At 41.2% G+C, this 21623-nt stretch overlaps 1 protein-coding gene across 4 annotated transcripts in view; it reads right to left on the reverse strand.

Annotated features, from left to right (window-relative positions):
• Positions 1–8644: 8644 nt before the first annotated feature.
• HBS1L (HBS1 like translational GTPase) overlaps positions 8645–21623 on the reverse strand; it is an 87211-nt gene continuing 74232 nt past the window's right edge. For all 4 annotated transcript variants that reach the window (XM_043593059.1, XM_043593061.1, XM_043593063.1 and 1 more), the window contains 5 exons: positions 20999–21089; positions 20457–20565; positions 13895–13995; positions 10898–11042; positions 8645–9312 (listed from right to left, as the gene is read on the reverse strand). In XM_043593059.1, the coding sequence (XP_043448994.1) occupies positions 9301–9312; positions 10898–11042; positions 13895–13995; positions 20457–20565; positions 20999–21089 (458 nt within the window). In that variant the 3' untranslated portion in view covers positions 8645–9300. The remainder of the gene's footprint in view (positions 9313–10897; positions 11043–13894; positions 13996–20456; positions 20566–20998; positions 21090–21623) is intronic.

The raw sequence follows: 21623 nt of genomic DNA on the forward strand, positions 1-21623 counted from the left end.
CTATAAATTGGTGAGGGAAACAAACAGCCCGGTTGAAAAAAATAAGCAAAGGCTAAAAAAAAAAACAAAAAAAAACAAATAGCAACAATTCATAGCAAAAGGGATGCGATACACAATTGGCTAATGAAGGTATGAGAAGTGCTCGGCCACACTGTTAATCAAAGGATGTGAAGGACACAGAGATGCCCTGTCTCCCCAGTGAGAGACAGTACACATCCCCCCTGGGCAGCGTGTACTCTTCCGTGGGCTCCCACGGTGGGAGGGCTTACAACACAACACCTGGGAAGGCAACCAGGCAGTTGTCAACATTTTTTGTTATATTTATTTATTTTGGGGAGACAGAGAGACAGAGCGCAAGCAAGGGAGGGGCAGAGAGAGAGGGAGACACAGAATCCGCAGCAGGCTCCAGGCTCTGAGCGGTCAGCCCAGAGCCTGAGGGGCTTGAACTCACGGACCGCAAGATCATGACCTGAGCTGAAGTCGGACGCCTAACCCGCTGAGCCCCCAGGTGCCCCGGAAGTGTCAACATTTTAAATGTGCCCACTTGGAGTCTGGTAAGCCTAGGAATCTCTCTCACAGAATTTCTTGCTCTGGTGCAAGTAGCTAAGTCACAGGACATCTGTTTGCATGGTAATTTAAAAACTGTGAAAACCATAGAAATGTCTACCAACCGATGAATATGGTAAATAGTTGTGACACCCACAATAAGGAATGTTATGTAGCCATTGAAAGGATGTGCTATTAGGTGAAAAAAGAGAGCTAGTGGATAATATGTCCTATATAATCTCCTTGGATGCCTATTTGATTGAGGGGATGGAAAGGGGAGGGGGAGTGAGGGTTTTTTCCTCTTTTTACTCCATACAGTTTTAAATTTCATGAATACTTTGTGACGAACCTTTATCAATATGCCACTTTTGTAGTTAAAATTTTGTCAAATGTGAGATATCAATATTCTAAATTCATTGGTCATTTGGGATGTTTCCTGGCTGTGCACAACCTTAGATCCTTAGGGCTTCCCTGCTCCCCCCTTGTTGGTCTCTAAATAATCTCCAAAATTCTTGCTAATCAGTGATGCAAAGCGAGAGGCTCTTCTTTCCCTAAGCTTCAGGCCTCTCTGCAGATCTAAAGGTGACCTCTGATGATGGTCTGGTGAACAAAGGACCAAGCTCCTGGTGTTCTCTCATTTGCAGCTCAAAGCCTCTGCAGAAACTTGGGAATTATAGCTCATCTTATTTAATTTAGCCACGTTCTCGAGCCTCCTTCTCCTCACCCAGTAAGAAGCAGGGAAGAAGTTTAAAGGCAAATATTTTTCTTCTCGGCCGAAAATTCTTAACGTTCCTTTTCCAGGTGACTTTTCTTTTATCTTGTGTTATTGACGTGGGGTCATTTCGAGGTGCTTCTGTTGGATACCTGGTTACCTATAAATAGAAACATACGTGCAGGGACAAATACAACACTACATGCAGCCAGCGTCCATTCCAGAACCCAGAAACCAGGGTGGGTATTTCAAAGTCATGCAGGGAAATGGTTACATTGTGTTGGAAGGCCGAGAGAGAGGGGCCAGTCCGGCTGAAGCGCCCAGACAATAGTTAACATCAAAGAGCAGATGTCATGTCTGAGCCCCGGGAACACAAGAAGAGGTGGCTAGAGAGAGCTCCTGCAGGGCTGTGGCGTGGCCACAGCGGGCTGGGCCAAGGGCAGCTGGGGGCTGCAACTTGGGCTGTCGCTGGAGAGATGCTGACAGGGTCTGGATACAGGGAGTGTCTCTTCCCTCCCCCTCCTTCCAGGCTCTTCTTAGTGCCTCCCTTTGGCAAAAAGCCACTTGGCAAGGGATCTGAGCGATAGGGTCTGCAGACCCCAGCTGTGGCCCCACAGTTCAAAGTACCAGGGAGGGAGCCTGGAGCAGAGAGCTGGCAGGGAAATACCCAGCCCAGACTGACTTTTCTTTTTTTTTTTTTTTTTAACTATTTTTTAAATGTTTATTTTATTTTTATGTATTTATGTATTTATTTTTTTGAGAGAGACAGAGCAGACAGACTTTTCTTAGCTTGTGTCCCTGATTCTCCCACTCAGCTTCCAGTGTCTTGTTTGCTCCTTCCGAACCTTCTAGAAGCCCACCCTTCTTTCTCCTAAGCATGTCATGCTCAAAAATATGCATCACCCTCCCTTCCCCTCCCCCACTTCACTGAGCTATCTCTCACCCAAGCTATTGAGAAAAAGATCTGATTGTGTGACAGAAACAGCGGAGACTAATGTGGATTGCTTAATCAAGGTTTTTGTCTTTTTGTATAGTTTGCAATCATCCAAAAGATTCTAATTAGAGGACTACCTAAGGGAGATCTTTTAAACAGGAGGGACTTTCCAAGGACACCGGGGCGGGGGTGGGGGGGCGGTGTGTGTGGAATTTTCTGACACAGAGGAGCAGAATAGTGCGAGAAGCTGGCCCCAGTACTTGTAACGTGCACTTGGTGCTTCTCAGAACTTCTCACAGAAATCGGCCCAGCTTCAGAGCAGACATGAAGTCAGCTTTAGCTGGTGCATCTTTGTGCCACTTGTCATTCAAGCTTGACCTGGTCCATTTGGGCATAGTGCCCTGGCCCTTCACTTCCCTTCTCCCTCTGTCCTAGCAGCCCCTTCCTGTCTACACGGCAAGCATTGATCCCCACGTGCCGCTCAGCCCCAGGCCTGACTCTGGAACCAGAGCGCAGGTGAAGCGGGAGACACTTCCTGAGGACGCGGCATTCAGCCTCACTTCGGCCTGAGCCCTAATGGGTCTTCATGCCCTTCCCTTGAAACTCAGGACCAATCGTCTCTTGCCTGTTTCCCTTAAGGAGACTAAAATCCGATACCCAAGCCTAGGAGTAGAGACTCTACTCCCTTGTGGTTCCACCTGCCTCACTGTACCTCTGCATGTGACCTGCTCCCGAATCCTGCGGACTGGTCCACCTGCTCTGCAGTGCTCGTCCTGCTGAGCCCAGACCCCTGGATTGCATCCAAGTGTCCTCCCACTGGCAGCAACTGCCCCCGCCGCACCCCACCGGTTGCTCTAGCGCCAGGGCCTGCACAGCGAGAATAGAGGACTCAAGGCTTTAAGTTCCACTGGCAAAATTATGAACACGAGGTGTGCAATATTCTGAACATCAGTAGTTCTAGAATACTTCAGAAGGCGACAGGGTAATTTTCACCTCATAGGCAACAAATTGTTCTTTTTGGAATTATTCCCTGATTTTCCACGATCCTCTCAAGTGTTTTCGGAACTCTGAACCACCCAGGTGGGCCGCAGTAACAAGAAGTACACGGTGTGTTTGTTACGTAAGCATCTCCAGATGCCATAGGGGAAGATACGGGTAGCTTCCAGTTCTTTCTCTCACCTTCGTCTAGGGGAGACAGAGCACGAAGCAAGTCACAATGGAGTAGGGCGTGGGTACCCCGAAGGCGGGCACTATGCTTGGCAGAAACCCAGGGCGGGGAATGGAGAGCTCCACCTGAGTTCAGCGAAGGGACCAGAGGCCGGGACTTCAGAGGTGGATAAGGAAGGACGGGGAGGAAGTTAACAGGCAGACAATAAGTGGGTAATTCCAGGCAGAGGCAATACCTGTTGAGGACCCCACCATCCTTCTGTCTCCACAAGAACCTTGACCAGAAGACACTCTCCTCTCTGCCCCCTCCTTCTCCCCTCTCCTGGTTCTGCAGCCTTTTAATGGGCTCAAGTCTCTCTACTATAATATTGTATCATGTGACTATATGGAGGAAAATAGAAGCCTGATAAAGTGAAAATGTGTCTCTTCTCCAGCACGAGAACACTGCTCTGAGAATCACAAAATTAAACCCAGTTAATGGGGTACCGAATTGATATTACAAAGGCCACACGCTACCTCCTGCCCCTATATTGGAGGCATAATTTAATTGACTTGTTTGTTCTGTCTTACACTATTATTTCTACCTATTTAAGTGGTTTCCAAGTAAGGAAAAAGCTGCGTCTGAGAGCTGAAAGCTGGCTTGGCCATCTTGGGTAGGCCATGGTGTTCTTCTATCAAACATTAACAATTCCTAAATCTCTGACATCAGACAAGGTCACTGTGATCCTGAAGTGAGATCCTATAAACGCTGAGCGAAAAGCACTGTGCAAACCGTAAAAACGACTCAACGACTCCCTCCTGTGGCTAACTTGAGTGACTGTTGTTGCTTTACTTGCAGCCATTGCCCCTCCCTCAAAGGGTACTCAATTGCAGAATTACCTCCACTTTCTGACAGCCACCAAGTCCAGAAGAAACCCTTGCTCACTCGAGCCCTCCTCAAAATTACCTAGGTGTGCCCAACTCTCTAACAAGCCCCTCTGTACCCCTTCTTACTAAGAAGCACCTAGTCTCCATGGTGGATGGCCTCTCTTGCTGCAGCCAGCATCGGTCATTTTGACTAGTCGTGTCCTGGTGGTCTTTGACTGATGACATCAACAAATGATGGGCACCAACATATGCTTGATGCAGATTCTTCTACTATGACTTCCCGGAAGTTTTGAACTACATCTATGACCTGAGTATTGTATATCCTGCTTCCCCACTTCTCCACCCCCTCCCACAAGGACTCCTTACCTTCACCTCTGAACACCACCGCCTGGGTGGCTCAGTCGGTTGAGCGTCCAACTTCGGCTCAGGTCATGATCTCGCAGTTTGGGAGTTCGAGCCCTGCGTCGGGCTCTGTGCTGACAGCTCGGAGCCTGGAGCCTGCTTCGGATTCTGTGTCTCCCTCTCTCTCTGCTCCTCCCCTGCTCAATCAGTTAAGCGGCCGACTTCAGGTCAGGTCATGATCTCGTGGTCCGTGAGTTCGAGCCCCGCATCGGGCTCTGTGCTGACAGCTCAGAGCCTGGAGCCTGTTTCGGATTCTGTGTCTCCTTCTCTCTCTGACCCTCCCCCATTCATGCTCTCTCTCTCAAAAGTAAATAAACGTTAAAAAAATTTTTTTTTAAATGAATAAATTAGTGGCCTACACCCCCTCTAAAAGTTTTACACATTTGGCACCTGTGTCCCTTTGTCTTCTAAAATGTGGTGCTCCACAAAAGACTGGGGTTAATTTTCATTTCTTTGAAGATGACATTTTGGGGGGAGATTTGCTTTATTCCCAAGATTTGTTTTAATCTTAGAAAAGTCAACGTTTTGACAGAAAAATGTGGTTGTGATCCCTTTGTGATGTTTTGCACAAAAATGGTGTGCTCTCATCACATGCAATCTTGGGGTCTCCCTGTCCACCATTTTCAACTATCTGTGTTCTAGGAGTGGCTCCGAAGGAAAACTTACAGGTCATCAAATTTGCAAATTTACAGCTCTGGTCCCACTGTTAAGATGCTCATCGGTGTGGCTCTTCTTAGAGGTAGGTGGGTTCTAAAGAATGGTTTTCACTGTTGGTGGGATTTTAAAATGTTGCTAGTTTGGAGGCCAAAAGCTGCCCTCTTGGGTGATTTTGCCAAAGCAAAACCTGCCTCCCTCTCCCCCCCCCCCCCCCCGGCTAATTTTTAATTTTGCAGGAGGGAGACTGTGATTTCCAAGTTGAATTACTTAGATTCAACAGAATCATAATGCCTCCCCTCCTCACCTAGTCCCTCTGCATTGTCCTTAAGGTACGTTCTTGCTAGATGCTTTCATATTAATTCTTCAGAGAACCCCCTGGGCTGGGCTGTCAGCCCTAAGAAGACCTGTGCTCCAGGGCTCTCTCCTGTGCCTAGAATATGGCAGGCTCATGTTGAGGAAGGAAGGAAGGAATGTTTTTCCATTCATGTATTTCTATGGGTATTTTAGAGGAAAACTGGAAAGTGATGACCCAGTAATTTTTATTGGGTCTTCTTATCTGGAAGGTTTGTGTGTATGTGTTTTAGCCATGTAATCCTGATGAATTCCTACAAATCAGGAATGTGCTGGGGACATTCAAATGACTGTATTTTTACATCTTTTTTTTTTTTTTAAGAGAGAGAAGCAAGAGTAGGGGAGAGGGGCAGAAGGAGAGACAGAGAGGATCCCAAGCAGGCTCCACACTCAGCACGGAGCCTGATGGGAGTTCGATCCCACAACCCCGGGATCATGACCTGAGTTGAAATCAAGAGTTGCAAGGTCAAGCAACTCAGCTACCCAGGTGCCCCTTTACATCATTTATTAAAAGCTACTGATACTTCTATTGAAAAATCTTGATTGCACTATAAAATAAAAAGATCTTGAGTAATGATCAAAACTACATTAAAAAATAGGGGTGCACACACATGCACTCTCTCTCAAAATAAATTAAAAAAAAATATGTGCTAGAGGCAGAAAAGAAATGTATCAAAATATTGGCAGCAGCAATATTTAGGCAATGGAACTATGGGTGAATTTTATTCTTCCCTCCACTTTTCTGTATTTTACAAATTTTATAAAGTGAAAGATTACATTTTAACAACGGTTAAAGTAGTTTTTCATCTGCATATCCATAGGAGAAAAAAAAATCTATGTCTAGAAATTGTTTTCTAAAATACCTCTCAAAAGAGAAGGGCTCAAATACTGTCGTAAATAATGAACCTATGGAAAAAACACTAACAAGTCAAAATATGGATCTATCACGTTTTTAAGGCCGGTTATTCTACAGGCAATTGAGCGGTGGAGATTCACAAAGAGCTGAGATCAGAGAACAAAGAAGCCACTTGTGTGCAGAAACAGAGAAACCATAAATAGGAAGAAGAAAAACAGCACGGGAAGCAAAAGTGCCCCAAAATGGATGCACTGTTAGTAGTATGGATGGAAGTTTCAGGGGGAAGATTTCCACCAAAGCCAAGCTTGTGTATGCTTGCTGTTCGTCACTTAACCCCAACCTCCTACTGCCACCACACCTCTCCCACGCTGGGTGGGTCCCCTTAATGTCTCCACCCCCTTAAACAACAATCAATTGTACACATAATGCAAATAAGAAGACTGCACTTTATCACAATTTAAGAAGGGAGAAATAAACACTCATTTCTACTACTGCTGCTACTATTTTTTGATGCTAAACTTTTTTTTTTTTTTAATTTTTTTTTTTTCCAACGTTTATTTATTTTTGGGACAGAGAGAGACAGAGCATGAACGGGGGAGGGGCAGAGAGAGAGGGAGACACAGAATCGGAAACAGGCTCCAGGCTCTGAGCCATCAGCCCAGAGCCCGACGCGGGGCTCGAACTCACGGACCGCGAGATCGTGACCTGGCTGAAGTCGGACGCTTAACCGACTGCGCCACCCAGGCGCCCCTAAACTTTTTTTTTTTAATGTTTATTTATTTCTGAGACAGAGAGAGACAGAGCATGAGTGGGGGAGGGGCAGAGAGAGAGGGAGACACAGAATCGGAAGCAGGCTCCAGGCTCTGAGCTGTCAGCACAGAGCCCGACGCGGGGCTCGAACTCCCAAGCTGTGACATCATGACCTGAGCTGAAGCCGGACGCTTAACTGACTGCACCACCCAGGCGCCCCGATGCTAAATTCTTAACAGTTAATTCTATCAAGGCCTTATACAACATTGAGTGGACGTCTCTTGTTCTGGCCGCACCCCTGCCCAGTCCCAATCCATTTCTCCTGCCTAAAATCACCCTAAGTTTCCATCCAACCCTCCCATGATTCTCAGCCACGTGCTGTGCGTGATATCCACTTCACACCCAACTACAAGGGTGCCCCAAGCAAAGAAGTTAAACTCAATTATAGTCAGCGGTGAGCTGTTTCTAGAACTTCTGGAAAACAAATGCTCTTTAAACCTGCCCTTGACCTTGATGAAGGCTCTGCGGATCCAGGTGTGGAATTGCAGGGGGTTCTGAACAGAGTCAGAGGGAAAAGCCATCAGTGGAGAAGGCGAGTATAGATGAATGAGTCTTTGCTGACATTGAGCTGCTCCATCTAGATGGAGTCAATGTCTGGCTACCGCTAGTCTTTCTTTTTGGTTTACATCACTTTAAGTTAGGTTTTTGTCAGATCTATCTGTTAAATTCCTGATTACTATAATGCATAAATAAAACACTTCCTTAGCTTAGCAAGTTTACACTGGAGTGACAACTACTCAAACACTCTTCAGTAAAGAAATGTACTATATGGGTGTGTTCGCTCTGATCATTCACCCAGCAGCACATCTACACTCTGTACATTTTAGCACATGGATGTTATTCTTCCACAGAATAAAAGAAATGTTGCCGTACAAGGTAAGCCACCAATATACAAATCACACTATTTCCCAATAAAAAGGCTTATCATACAGTCCATCAGATCAGAGTCCCAGGCCCAGCTGAGGATGAATTCTACCCTAAAGCGACTTATACTCAGGAGGCAGCACAACAAATACCCATTAACTAAATTTACCTCGGAGTTTGCTGTTGCAACTTTAAAGAAAAACATGACATTACTCACAGGGGACTTACAGTCTATAAAGTATGCAAGATAAAGTCATCATGTATGTAATTCTAAAATAGAGAACAGGAGAAATAAATTTATGGTTAGAAATGGAGGAGTTGAAATTTAATCTGTTAGGGAAAAAAAAAAAAAAAAAAGGAATTCATGTGAGTCGGGAAACTTAGGTGAAAAAGATCCCATAAAATCCCCAAGTCATTTTTAGCAAGAGTGGTAGAGAACCTCATAAACAGACTCTAAGAAACAAAACACGATCTGCTGTTATGCTCAAACTAAGGCAATTTATTAGCTGGCTTTACACCTTAAATAATCTCTTGGTTACCTACAGGCACAGTTCCACTAATTCCAAACCAAGCTTTCAAAAGTTCATTGTTGGAGGAAGAACATTCTTATGCTCAACACAAAATACCTCTTTTATAACTTTCAGCAAATCTTTTCTTAGAGTTAACTAAAAAAAAATTGCTCAGGTCAAATATTAACTACCTCAACAACCAATTTAGTTTATTTTCCATCAAAATGTGCGCAGGAGAGTTGAAAATCAAAAGAGAACACTGTAAACATTTTGTGGTTTGGCTGGAAGTAGAGTTCATTTCATGATGACTGAACGTCTTCTAATACATATTTCTGATAGTTTCCATAAACCTCAGCAAAGTAAATCCATTCACTAACATTTCAAAGGGAAAGTTGTTTTCTTAAATGAAAGTGCAATATTAGCCTTTCTTTGCCATTTGGCAACTTGAAATTTTTGCAGGAGTGCTGATTAATACTTCTTTGTAGTTGATTATATCATTTTAAGTTTCTCTCTCATTTAAAAAAATATCAATTGCACATTGTTCCTTTAACTGAACAACTGGATTCTTTAAAACAGAGGTTAGCTATTTCACTGCATTTGGAAACATGGTAGAAATTCTGACCCATCATTCTTTTATCTGTAAAAGAAAAAAACAAAAAAAGGCGCTATATTCATTCACATATTAAGAACAATAACAAAAGGAAAATGACAGTGAAATAATCATTATATCAAGATGAAACTTTTCTTTTTTCCTGCAACTTTTCCCCTTCCCCAGTCATGCTATTTCTGAGATTTACTACAATCTCTCCATTATGTTCCACAAGACACTGTGTCTTATTTCTAGAATGCTCTTTTAGAAAGAATGCTTTGATGGATTACGTGTCACGTTGCTGACAGTGCATTAGATAACATTTACTGCATGCCAATTACGGTGCCAAGTGTTTTGTGTAGACCTTCACTTCACGACACTGGGAGGTAGGTTCCTGTACCCCATTTTTACAGGTGAATAAACTGAAGGAGAAATGTGCTTGTGCTGCTAGGAGTCAGTGGGGTCGTAACAAACTTGGGCAGCTGGACTCCAAAGCCTTTTGCGGGATGCAAGTATAACTGGATTTGGATGCAACATAAAGCCCCATGTTCAAAGTAGACACTCCGTTCGATGAACTGAACAACTTCCATGCGGAAAACGATCAAATGAAGTAATGAAGTTCCCTTTAAAAAAATAATATTCCTAAGATTTACATTAACCATGATTGTGTGGAAGAACATTGAAATTACTGAAGTTCTCTGGTCCACTTCTGGCTATTTTGTCCAAAACTCAACTGCACCTTACATTATACAACAGGTCCCTTTCATTAACATTAATTGAACTTTCTGAATGGATCATTTCAAAGAACACTGAGAACCAGTTATTTAAAGAAAAAACAATAATGATGGCTCTTCTATTAAATGAAATCACTTCCCCCAAATTCATTGGACTCTTAAAGCCTGTATTCTCATAATTTGGATTGCATAGTTTCAAATCTATTTTTCACAAATTTAATTAAAAACATTTTTTTTAACATTTATTTGAGAGACAGTGAAGGAGTAGGAAGGGGGCAAAGATGGGGGGAGACAAAGAATCTGAAGCAGGCTCCAGGCTCTGAGGTGTTAGCAAAGACCCAATGCGGGGCTCAAACTCACAAACAGTGAGATCGTGACCTCAGCCAAAGTCAGATGCTTAATCCACTGAGCCACCCAGGTGCCCCGAATTTACTTTAATTTTTAATAAATGTTTATTTATTTTTGAGACAGAGAGACAGAGAGAGAGCATGTGTAAGCAAGGGAAGGGCAGAGACAGAGGGAGAGAGAGAATCCCAAGCAGGCTCCGTGATGCCGGCGCAGAGCCCCACGTGGGGACTCGATCTTATGAACCCTGGGATCATGACGTGAGCCGAAATCAAGAATCGGACACTGAACCGACTGAGCCAACCCCAGGCGTCCCAAAAGTAACCTTAATTTTGAGGAATATCACTCATGGGGAAGATAGTTTGGAAGTCTCACTGTGAAAAGTTCTAAAACCACACATTTTCTTGCCATCATGTAAAAAGACTTTAACATAAATTTTAAAATCTTGTTCTAATACCATAACTGTGTTCCCCTTAAGCCATAAAGTCTCAGTGAGCATTCTCACAAAGCAGGTAAAGAAGAGACGCCAAGACAGGTAAACAGCCTCACGGTACCTCGGTGACCACGCCCGCGGCGATGGTGGAGCCGCCGTAGCGCAGCATGAACCTCCCCAGCTCCTTAAAGTCTTTGTACAGCTCCAGCGCCACCGGCCGTTGCGTCTGCAGCTCCACCAAGGCGTTCTGGCCTTTGGTCAACAATCTGTCAGAAAAGGGGAGCGGGGACGACACAGATATCCCGCAGAGGTGAATAATGCAGTAAGAAACCAAAAAATGTATATTTCACATTTGATCAACTTTCAAAAACTTAAAAAGAAAAAGAGTTTTTAAAATGAAAATATATACCTTTGAATTTTTCTGGGTCAGTTGAAAGAAATGAGAGGAATAATTCTAGATTTAAGAAATATTAGCTACATTTTATATACGTGTGTGTGTATTTTTTACCAATCTTCCAAATACAGCTCTTGAAGGACCCTATAACCTAAAATGCTCAAGGACCCTCCACCAAAGCCTTCCCTTCATTCCCTCATGCAACTGAGAGGTTCAATATCTAATAAAGAAAGTAAAGAATTTTCATTTTAAAAGAGGAACATAATATAAAATTCTAATTGGGGGGACGAAGTGTTAGGAAGTTATGTATAAAGAGGACAAAATCTCCTAGTGCCAATAGACTATTCTAAACCTCTCTCTTTCCTTCCCTCCTCTCTCTTTTCTCACACAGGAATAGTAATTCTTTAACAAGCGTTCAAAATAAAATCACATAAGATTTTTCCATCGTATGATGTCTGTAGGAAACGAACGGGGTAGGGCAGGAGCCTTCATATAAGCAGTTCCATACAAATATAAACAAAAATCCTCATGCAGTGGGCCCTCCCAAACTTACAGGAAGAGTAGATCCCAAAAGGGGACATTTTGAAAACGTTCTCTAATTTAATTTTGATAACATTCTCTAATTTAATTTTGATGTGTTCTAGAAAGAAAACAGCAATTATAAACTCTCCTTCTGGAAGATTAGTTCAGAGACAGAATAAGCCAAAAAAGTTTTTAAAAAAGTATTCCAAAATTCCCAAAAATTGGCTTTGGACAATTTCAGTCCAAAGTCCAATTCCTTAGAAAGGAGAGTATCTAATATATTCATAATTTGTACTTAATGTTGTTTCTAGAAAGCTTGATTCCATCCATATGAAGCAATCAAGTCTGTAATTTGCCAGCGGTGGAAAGGAAGGAAAGACCAAATGGTGCTGGTATAAAGTAAGAGAAAGGCTACAAATTAGGTGCCAGGGAAATTAATATGAGAATATACTAGAACCCAGAATCACTGAGCAGGGAGCAGAAGCAGGGAGGGGAAAATTCAGAATTAGATATGATGAGTCAATTTTAGATTGAGAATTCTCCCAATCACTTGTGTGGGTCAAACAACCTGGATCCTGCCAAAAATACTATAATTTATGTGAACCAGCTGACTAGGTTAAATTCCTGGCTCTGCCCCCTTGCTAGCTCTGTGAACTTGAACATGTTATATAACTTCTCTAAACCTCAGCTTCCTTATCTGAAAAATGGGGGAAATCGTACGTGCTTCGTAAGGTTGCTGAGAATATAAACCATGTGAAAGCAGTCCCGAGAGAGCCTAGGAAATAGCGGTCCTTCAGAAATGTTCGCCATTATTTACACTCCTCAGGACATTATGGCATCACGGACTTTAAAGACTCTGGTTAAACCTGAATAAGTATCAGTGACTACACATACTGTGGTGAGCACTGAATAATGCACAGAACTGTCAAATCACTATGCTGTACACCTGAAACTAACATAACATTGCATGTCAACCATATTTCAATACATTTTTAAAATCCATCTTAAAAAAAAATAAAAATAACTATTAAGGAACTATCTTCGAAAGAGAGATTAAGTAACTCTTTCTTCCTAACTAATGGAGAAACGGGCATGGGTATAGAGCAGAGTGAAGACTCACTTCCACTTGCACCCTACCTATTAGCCCACTAGCCACCTCTGGGCCTCTTACCCAGGTGCGAATGAGGAGGAACACCCAAAGACTGAAAAAAAGGGGATTTTGGGTGGGATTCCCCATAGGGTTGAAACGAGGAAAACCCCAAAGCTGAAGCAGCCAAGCCAAACTGTGGTTAGTTAGCCTTTAGTTGAATTAGGGTAAAAAACTTAAGGTTCTCAGGAAGCACTTCCTTTGAAAAATCCCAACCTTGTCCCGGCCAAAGGGAATTGTCCCCACTGAGGCCTGGATATTAATGATAACCAAGAGGGAAACAACATGGTGGTGATCACCTCAGCTTAAAGCTCCACGTGGATTCTGAACAGAAAGAAAAATTCTGGGTGGGAAAAAAACTAGAAGCTACAGGGTATGCAATACACTTTTTGCCTGGAGTATTCTGAAAGTATGGAATGCTTCTCATTAAGGAGGTGACAAGAAAGTTAAGAGCAACACTCAGGTATAATCTGGAACTGGTGGCTAGGCATAATTGAAATTCATTCTTTAAAATGTAGAACTGACTTTTTTAAGTGCCTTTATTTTTACATCATCAGTACCAGGGCTTGACACATATATGCAAACTTACATTAACATCGTTATTCACAATCCACACCCCACTGCCACCATCCATAACAGAAATTATATCTAGCGGCACTCATACCTAGACGGAAGCTTAAATATATGGTCTGTGTTTATTTTAATCTAGTCTGGGCAAAGAAAGATTTCTGGAACAAGTAAAATTAGATTTAGGTTTCATTTATCACAAAGAGAAATACTATCACAATGAATTAATCAGTAAAAAATTTGCTAAATTTTAATTTTTTTTTTAAATGTTTATTTATTTTTGAGAGAGAGACAGAGCTTGAGCAGGGGAGGGGCAGAGACAGAGGGAGACACAGAATCCGAAGGAGGCTCCAGGCTCTGAGCTGTCAGCACAGAGCTCAAGGCAGGGCTTGAACCCACGGACAGTGAGATCATGACCTGAGCCAAAGCCAGACGCCCAACCGCCGGAGCCACCCAGGCACCCCTTTGCTAAATTTTAAAATACTCACTTTGGCTTCTTCTTTGTGACTTCACCCGTGCTTTTGTTTAAGATGCTAATCAATCGTTTAATAACGGCAGGCTCACTGACAGTCTGGTAGTGTAACAGCACCTGAAACAAAAAATGGTCCTGTCAAAACACTCTTTACCGTGCACCCGCGGCTGTTTATCCTGGTGTCACATTCCATCATATGAATGCACTCGGCACTCCTGCCGGAAGCTTTCGGGGTCTCCAGCTGCTTCCTAAGTCCTACCATTCCGATCAGGGTGTTCCTTCACTTACTAAGGGAAAAAGGTCACAGGAGCCAGTTCGAGTCTCTCCTCCACTAACTTAACGAACCTTAGTAGATCAGACAACCTTCCTTACAGGGTCGTGATGAGAACTGAACAAGATCAGAGACAGTGCCTGGTATAGATGTTCATCAAATGCAAACTGTTCCATCACAAAAATGAGGGAAGGGGGATCATGTGATATTCAGCAGTAGTTAATGTATTCATTGTTGGATAATGAGAATAAAATACTATATAGGACTTTATTAGACAGTCTTTGAACTCAGGCCTGACTCTACACTTTCCAAGTGTGTGATCTGGGGCAAGTCCTTTTAAAGCCCTTTATCCCCAACACCTCCAGCCTCAGGTTCCTTATCAATGAGAAAAATCAGATAATGTTATTTTGAAGTGGTGAATATTCAGTTAATTGATGATCTTAAATTTTAGCTATTGTTCGTGTTTTATATGTAAGGAAGTTTAATATCAAAAAGGTTAAGCAACTTAATGTGGCCATGGTGATATGTTTCAGAGGTGAATTTTAATTTTTTTTTTAACGTATGTTTATTTTTGAGAGAGACACAGACAGAATGCGAGTGGGTTAGGGGCAGAGACAGAGAGAGACACAGAATCCAAAGCAGGCTCCAGGCTCCGAGCTGTCAGCACAGAGCCCGACACGGGGCTCGAACTCACGAGCTGTGAGATCATGACCTGAGCCGAAGCTGGACGCTCAACCGACTGGGCCACCCAGGCGCCCCTCAGAGGTGAATTTTATATGCTGGGATCAACTAGAGTAAGAGTTACACTGGCTATCCTCATTCAAATAACAAGCACTAAATGTGCAATATGTCTATAGTTGGGTATAGTGGGAAGACCAAATACTCAGCAAGTGGCAAAGCTGGCAAGGTTTAAGTGGTCTGACCATTTTATGCTGTTTGCTTGAAAAAACACTGACACTTCTACTATGGAACTTCTTGGCTGGGACGGCACATTCAGAAAAAGGGGACTTGTGGATGCACAATCCTGGACTCTGTAACTTTCTAAAAACCCAAGTCTTTCAACCAGCACTTTGTTTATTCTGTCTACTTCTCTCCCCAGGACAATGCTGCCCTCAGTCCAGGACAACCCTCTCTCATCTGAATTAAAGTGCAGGCTCCTTCATGGTCTCTCTGCCACCACTCTTGTCCCTCCCTTAGCCAGTCTTCTTAAATCTACCAGACTGATCTTCTAAAAGATAAATTTAACGATACACCCTTGCTTTTTAAAACCATGGAAACTTTAACTCCACTACTAGGCACAAGGCCCTTCTCAACGTGACCCTCACTTCTCCAGCCTCATCTCTCTCCATCGCCTCTTCCATTCTCCGTTCCAGGCATACAGAGCTTCCACTCCCTACATATACCACGCCCTTTGTAAGCTTTAGACTTTTGCACACGTGATGCCTCTGGCTAGAACACAGCCTCCACCTGTGCAGCCTCACTGGGCTAACTCCTACTCATGCTACTCCAACCCTCTTAGAGTGAAGCGTCCCCTCCTGCAAGAAGCCTGACCTCTAGTCTGAGCTAGACACCTTCCTCTGGGTCCCCTAATCTCACGACATAACCTCTCACTTTTATTGTAGCTGCTGTTTTAAGTGTCTGTCCTCCCATGTAAATATAAACTCTGTGAGACAAGGAACTATGTATACCAGGACCAGACATTCAACCAGCACTCAGTAAGTATTTATGAAATAAATGTAAGAATGAAGGAATAAGAACACCTACGACACATGGAAGAAGAAATCAGTCATGTGGTTTTGTTTCTTTGTTTTTTTTAAAGGCACAACCGAACCTCCATTATTCTACAAAGGCAAATTAGTTTTTGTTTTGTTTTGTTTTTTATCAATGGCATGTGACCATTATAAACTGGAAACATTCCAGAAAAATTTAATGACCAACTCTTACCAGGGGAAAAAACCTTCCACAACACATGGTAAAGTTACATTTGTGTATCCAACACGGTCAGGGGTCAAAAGGCACCAATGTGTAACGTAAATGTAGTTCTACAAATCTAAGAAACATTTCTTTTGCAACAAACAGGTAAATAAGCAGAAAGCCCCTTACTTGGCTCAGGTGTGACTAAGAAATCAATACCAGTCTCCATCCAAGGCTCGCCAAATTTGAAAGAACAGAAGCACACGAACCTACTTAAGTTTCTTCTAACTTCTGTGAGCTGTGTGTGGGTTCCACCCAATGAGGTAGATGAATGGATCGTAGCAGTTTGGGGTACAGTGTGTGTGTGTGTGTGTGTGTGTGTGTGTGTTTTATGTCCATAGTATCTTACAGGTAGTAGCTCAGGAAAACAAAACAAAAACAAAAACAAAAACAAACCTTGTGGAACACGAGTGAAAAAATCTACATGCCAAGTAAGTGGAAAGTAATTGTATATTATATTAACATTTAGTTCATATTACATATAACCCAAGTCATCTATAATTCAAACCAGTATGCAGCATAATGTAAAAGGAAAAGGATCTCAAAGTGAAAAGTACTGACTACGAGTCCTGGCTTAATCACTCATTATTCGGACAGTCACCACACCCGAGTCTCCAATTCCTCACCTGTAAGTGCAGACAACACTAACACAGTCTACAATCTTATCTGCAATTCAAAAATCCAAAAGACTGAAAACCTAAGTTGTTCTTGATTCTGCTATAACCCACTTAAGTAGCAAAAGAGGACTTGAAGTAAGGCAATTTACAGTCCTTATTTATTCTACTTAGCATTAACAAGCTGTGATGCAGAATTACTAGTATGTTTGATTACAGGGTGTTGCCCCATCATCTGTTAGGGGTTTTACATAACATGCATGCATCATATCACCTTTCTATAATCTGAATATTTCTGAACTCTGAAACACACTAGCTTGAAGAGTTTCAGATAAGGGTTGGGACTCTACTTCATGTGGGGTTGTGAAAATAAAATTATCTAGTGTTTTATAAAACTGTAATGAGCTACATAATCTGTTAGGTGGTAAAATAAGTCAAATTATCATTTTCCTTACACTTCCAGGTGACCTATATTTTAAAACTATCAAGGCATATATGGTCCATTAGTTTACAACAAGAAAGCTAAGACCACTCAATAGGGAAAGGACAGTCCTTACAACAAATGGTGCTGGGAAAACTGGGTAATCCACATGCAAAAGAACGAAGATGAAGCCTTACTTTACCCATGTACAAAAATTAATTCAAAATGGATCAAAGACCCAAACAAAAGAATGAAAACTATGAAACTCATAGAAGAAAACAGAGAGGGAAGTTTCCTTGATGTTGAATCTGGCAATGATTTCTTATATATGACACCAGAAGTATCGGCAACAAAAGATAAATGGGACCTCATCAAAATTAAAAACTGTTGTACATCAAACAGCATTATTAAGAGATTAAAATGACAGCCCACAGAATGGAAGACAATATCTGCAAATCACATATCTAACAAGGGATTAATATCCAAAATACATAAAGTACTGAAAAGATACTCAACATCACTAACCATTATTAGGGGAAATGCAAATCAAAACCACAATGAAATACCACTCACTTCACAACCATTAGTTTGCCTATCAGTTAAAAGCATCCTGCTCTTGATTTTTGGCTCAGGTCATGATCTCATGGTTTGTGAGTTCGAGCCCCACATCGGGCTTTGCGCAGACGGCACACAGAGCCTGTTTGGATTCTCTCTCTCAAAATAAAGAAGCTTAAAAAAATCACCCACACCGCCCCCGCCCCTTACACACACACACTACCAAGTGTTGGTGAGGAAGTGGAGAAAAGAGACCACTTGCACACTGCTAGAAAGAGCATAAAATGGTGCGGCTACTATGAAAAATAGTCTGGCGGTTCTTCAAAAAGTTAAACACAGAATTACCACATGATCCAGCAATTCCACTCTTAGGTACGCACTCAAAAAGACTGAAGAAAAAAAAAAGGTGGGGGGGGTGGTCAAACAGATACTTGTATGCCAATGTTCAAGGAAGCATTATTCGCAATCGCCAAAAGATGGAAACAACCCCAAGGTCCATCAACGGATGAACGGATAAACGATACATGGCATACACATACTATTCAACCTTAAAAAGAAATGAAATTCTGACATGTGCTACAATACTGATGAACTCTGAAAACATTATGCTAAATGAAGTAAGTCAGACACAAAAGGACAAAACCGTATGATTCCACTTATGAGGGACGTAGGATAGGAAAATTCATAAAGAAAGAAAGTAGAATAGCGATTGCCAAGGGAAAAAGGAAAGGAGTAACAGGGAGTTTTTGCTTAGAGGATACAGAGGTTCAGTAGGGGGTGAGGAAAAAGTTGCGGTGATGGATGGTGTTGTGTTGACGGTCGCACAAAAACGTGAGTGTACTAAACACCACTGAACTGTACACTTAAAAACAATTAAAATGGTAAATTTTATGTTACCAAATATTTTACAGTAAAAAAGCATAAGTTTAAAGTCTAACCCATTCTTCTATTTTTCTTCTTAAATAGAGTTTACCATACAAACTAAGAGACACAAATACTTCATGTAGTGTTAAGAAATGAGTCCCCAAATAGCAAAATTTTAATTGCTTGGGAAGCCTTTTCTCGGTTTAAAAACAAAACAAATAAACCAACAAACAAAAACTGAAGGTTCCTTCCCACAAGGGGCAGATTAAATGACAAAACACGACCGTTTTATTCTGAAACAAATTTCATCCTCGTATTCGTGAATCAATATACGCGGTGTCATTTCATAAAGGAACACGGACAAACTTTCAATTCATACTTATTTTTAAAAAACTACAGTAGACAGGAAGACAGTATTACTATTCAAAGTAACTACTGACCTCTTGACCTCTCTACCTCTCCAATGGCAAAAATTATTGCTGCATGAGTAAAAACACGCCGTAACCAACCTCTCCAGTTTCTCCCCACTGGACATACTGCTTTCTAAGAACGAGTGCCGTTCATTCACAGCAATTAAGCTACAGTTTCTTGCCTGTTAAAGAAGAATTCTGAATATTTAAAAATTAAATATTTTCAACTAGAACAACTATTTTGGAGAAACAATTTTAGTCTTTTTTTAGCATTTGGGAGAAATGGTATATGATTAAAACTAAAATTCTCGAACAGTATCTTATATTTTTTATATGACCAAATTTACATAGAAATAATTACAAAGAGTTACAATCAAAGTGCATGGTTATTTCAAAGGTGTGTAAGTATAAAATGAATTTAAATAAGCTAAATAAATTTATTCCCAACCTCTAAAACATGATCACTAACTAAACTGAGCTTAAAGGTCAATTACTACTACTGTCTTATTTTTATTTCAAAGATGCATTAAATGCTGAAAATGATCTGTTTATATTTTCAAAGGCAAGCCATTTAATTCCACTAAATATTTTATTGTCGTGCAAATCTGTACTATATGAGCTGACCAAGAAAGAAAAAAAAAAGTCTAATAAGAAAAACTTCATCTGTTAAGTGGCAAAAGCAAAGTATCAAACTCTAAACACAGGATGGCCCCAAACATCTGAAAAAAAATTACACATAAAAGAAGAAACCCATGCAATTCACAGGCAGTGTATCTTCTGGCCAAGTAATATTAGAGTATAAAAACTCCTCTCCTTCCCATTAAATGTGCATGTTCAGATGATGCTGGTAAATGATAACCTACAAACAAACCTCACAGCCTGCAGGGTCTAAATGTGTTGCTTCGGCCCAATTAAAGTTAACCCTGTGTCAAGCATCCCCAGAACGTATTCATAAATACCAATGGGTGGACAACATGCACACATAAAAATACACTAAATATAAAGTGTAGAGATATTTATGTAGTATGCAATTACAGAGTATTCTTATCTTTTATGTGTGTGTTTTCCAAAGTTTTCTATAATAATGTATTACTTTTATAATCAGAAACACTATAAATAAGCATATTAAAGCCAGAACAGAAAGACATAATCTAAGATTAGTCAGGTAGCCTCTAGAACACAGTAAAAAACATCAACCATTTTCCCTAAATGGATTTTACTATTATCCTTACTTTGTATCCTGTTGATTACAAGATTTCTTTTTAATGAAAAAATCGTCAGACTCAAGGACCAAAATGAAAAAATACAAATGACTTCCAAAGTCTAATTTCATGTTTTTCTGGATTAGGGTAGTAAGAGGTTAGTTGAAAATAACTATAATAGCACTCTCGCTTGTAAAGTAAGTTACACTTTTTAAGATGAAGTTACTTTGAATTTATAAAAACAATAACAAACATTTTGAAACTTACAGGAAATCCTTTAGTGATAGGAATTTCAATATTAAAGATGAGGATCCGAGCTCTGAAACGAGTGCAAGCTTTAATGGGTTCTTTGGGGCCACAGAATATGCAGCCAACACTGTAACAGAAGAAAAACAGAGACGGGGTGGGGGGGAGGGGGGAGAGAAGGTACTTGAAGAACAAATAAATACACATCAGATAGGAGTATCTCTAAAACCATTTACAAATAAAACAATCAAGTAAATTGGGGACTTTTCTAAATACTCCCTTCTGGGTTAAGGCAAAGCTTATACCATTATTAACCTTCCACCATTTTCATACGTTACAGCTTTCACTCAAAGAACGTGTTGAGTACACGTGCTGACATGTATTAATTTCAGTTTTAAGCAGATTTTGCTCATCATTTTTACATTTCTACAAGTGCCTATTTTTGGCCAAATGAAATTCGAAATTAATACTCATTCTTTCAGTTCAGTAGGTGAGTTGCAAGATCTATGTTTTGAGGTCCTACATCCAAAATAAGGGTCGCTTAAACTCATTTTCTCACTCACTTGATCTTGATGATATCCATGCCAACCAGCGTAAGACTAACATGATCACCTGCCGCCGCCCAATCAACAGGTTCATCATGCAGAGTGATTCCTGGAAATGAGTAAGAACCAAAGCATACAGTGAAACACCTCAATATCAAACCATAACAACCAAGAGAGCTTGGCTGATTTATGCCTCATCAGTCACTACTCATCATTTTCAATATGAATAGATTGAGAATGAGAAGTGTAACTGTGAGCGTTGAGGAAAACACACTTCCTCTAGACTTGACTCTTCTAGAACACCACCCTAAACATAAAGTGACTTGTATTTGTCCAAAAAAGGCTGATTTCTGCTTATTTAATCAAGGTTTTAAAACTCATTTATACAACTCATTTTATAACTCATTTATACAGCTATTAAACATGCCCCCGTTCAAATAGTTCTCTTATATTAATAGATGCGGGCATAAGAATGCAGTTCAAATCACTTAATAACATAAAATATGGGACTAGGGGAGGTGTCCAGTAACCCTTAGGGCATCAGTGCTCAGTCAGATGATACTCTTGACAGGCCCCTTCACTATTCCTGGCTCAAAAGAAACGCTTCCCAGAAAGAGAGAGAGATCCACAATGCTAACTGGTT

Source organism: Prionailurus bengalensis, chromosome B2, assembly GCF_016509475.1.
Source record: "Prionailurus bengalensis isolate Pbe53 chromosome B2, Fcat_Pben_1.1_paternal_pri, whole genome shotgun sequence".
NCBI lineage: Eukaryota > Metazoa > Chordata > Mammalia > Carnivora > Felidae > Prionailurus > Prionailurus bengalensis.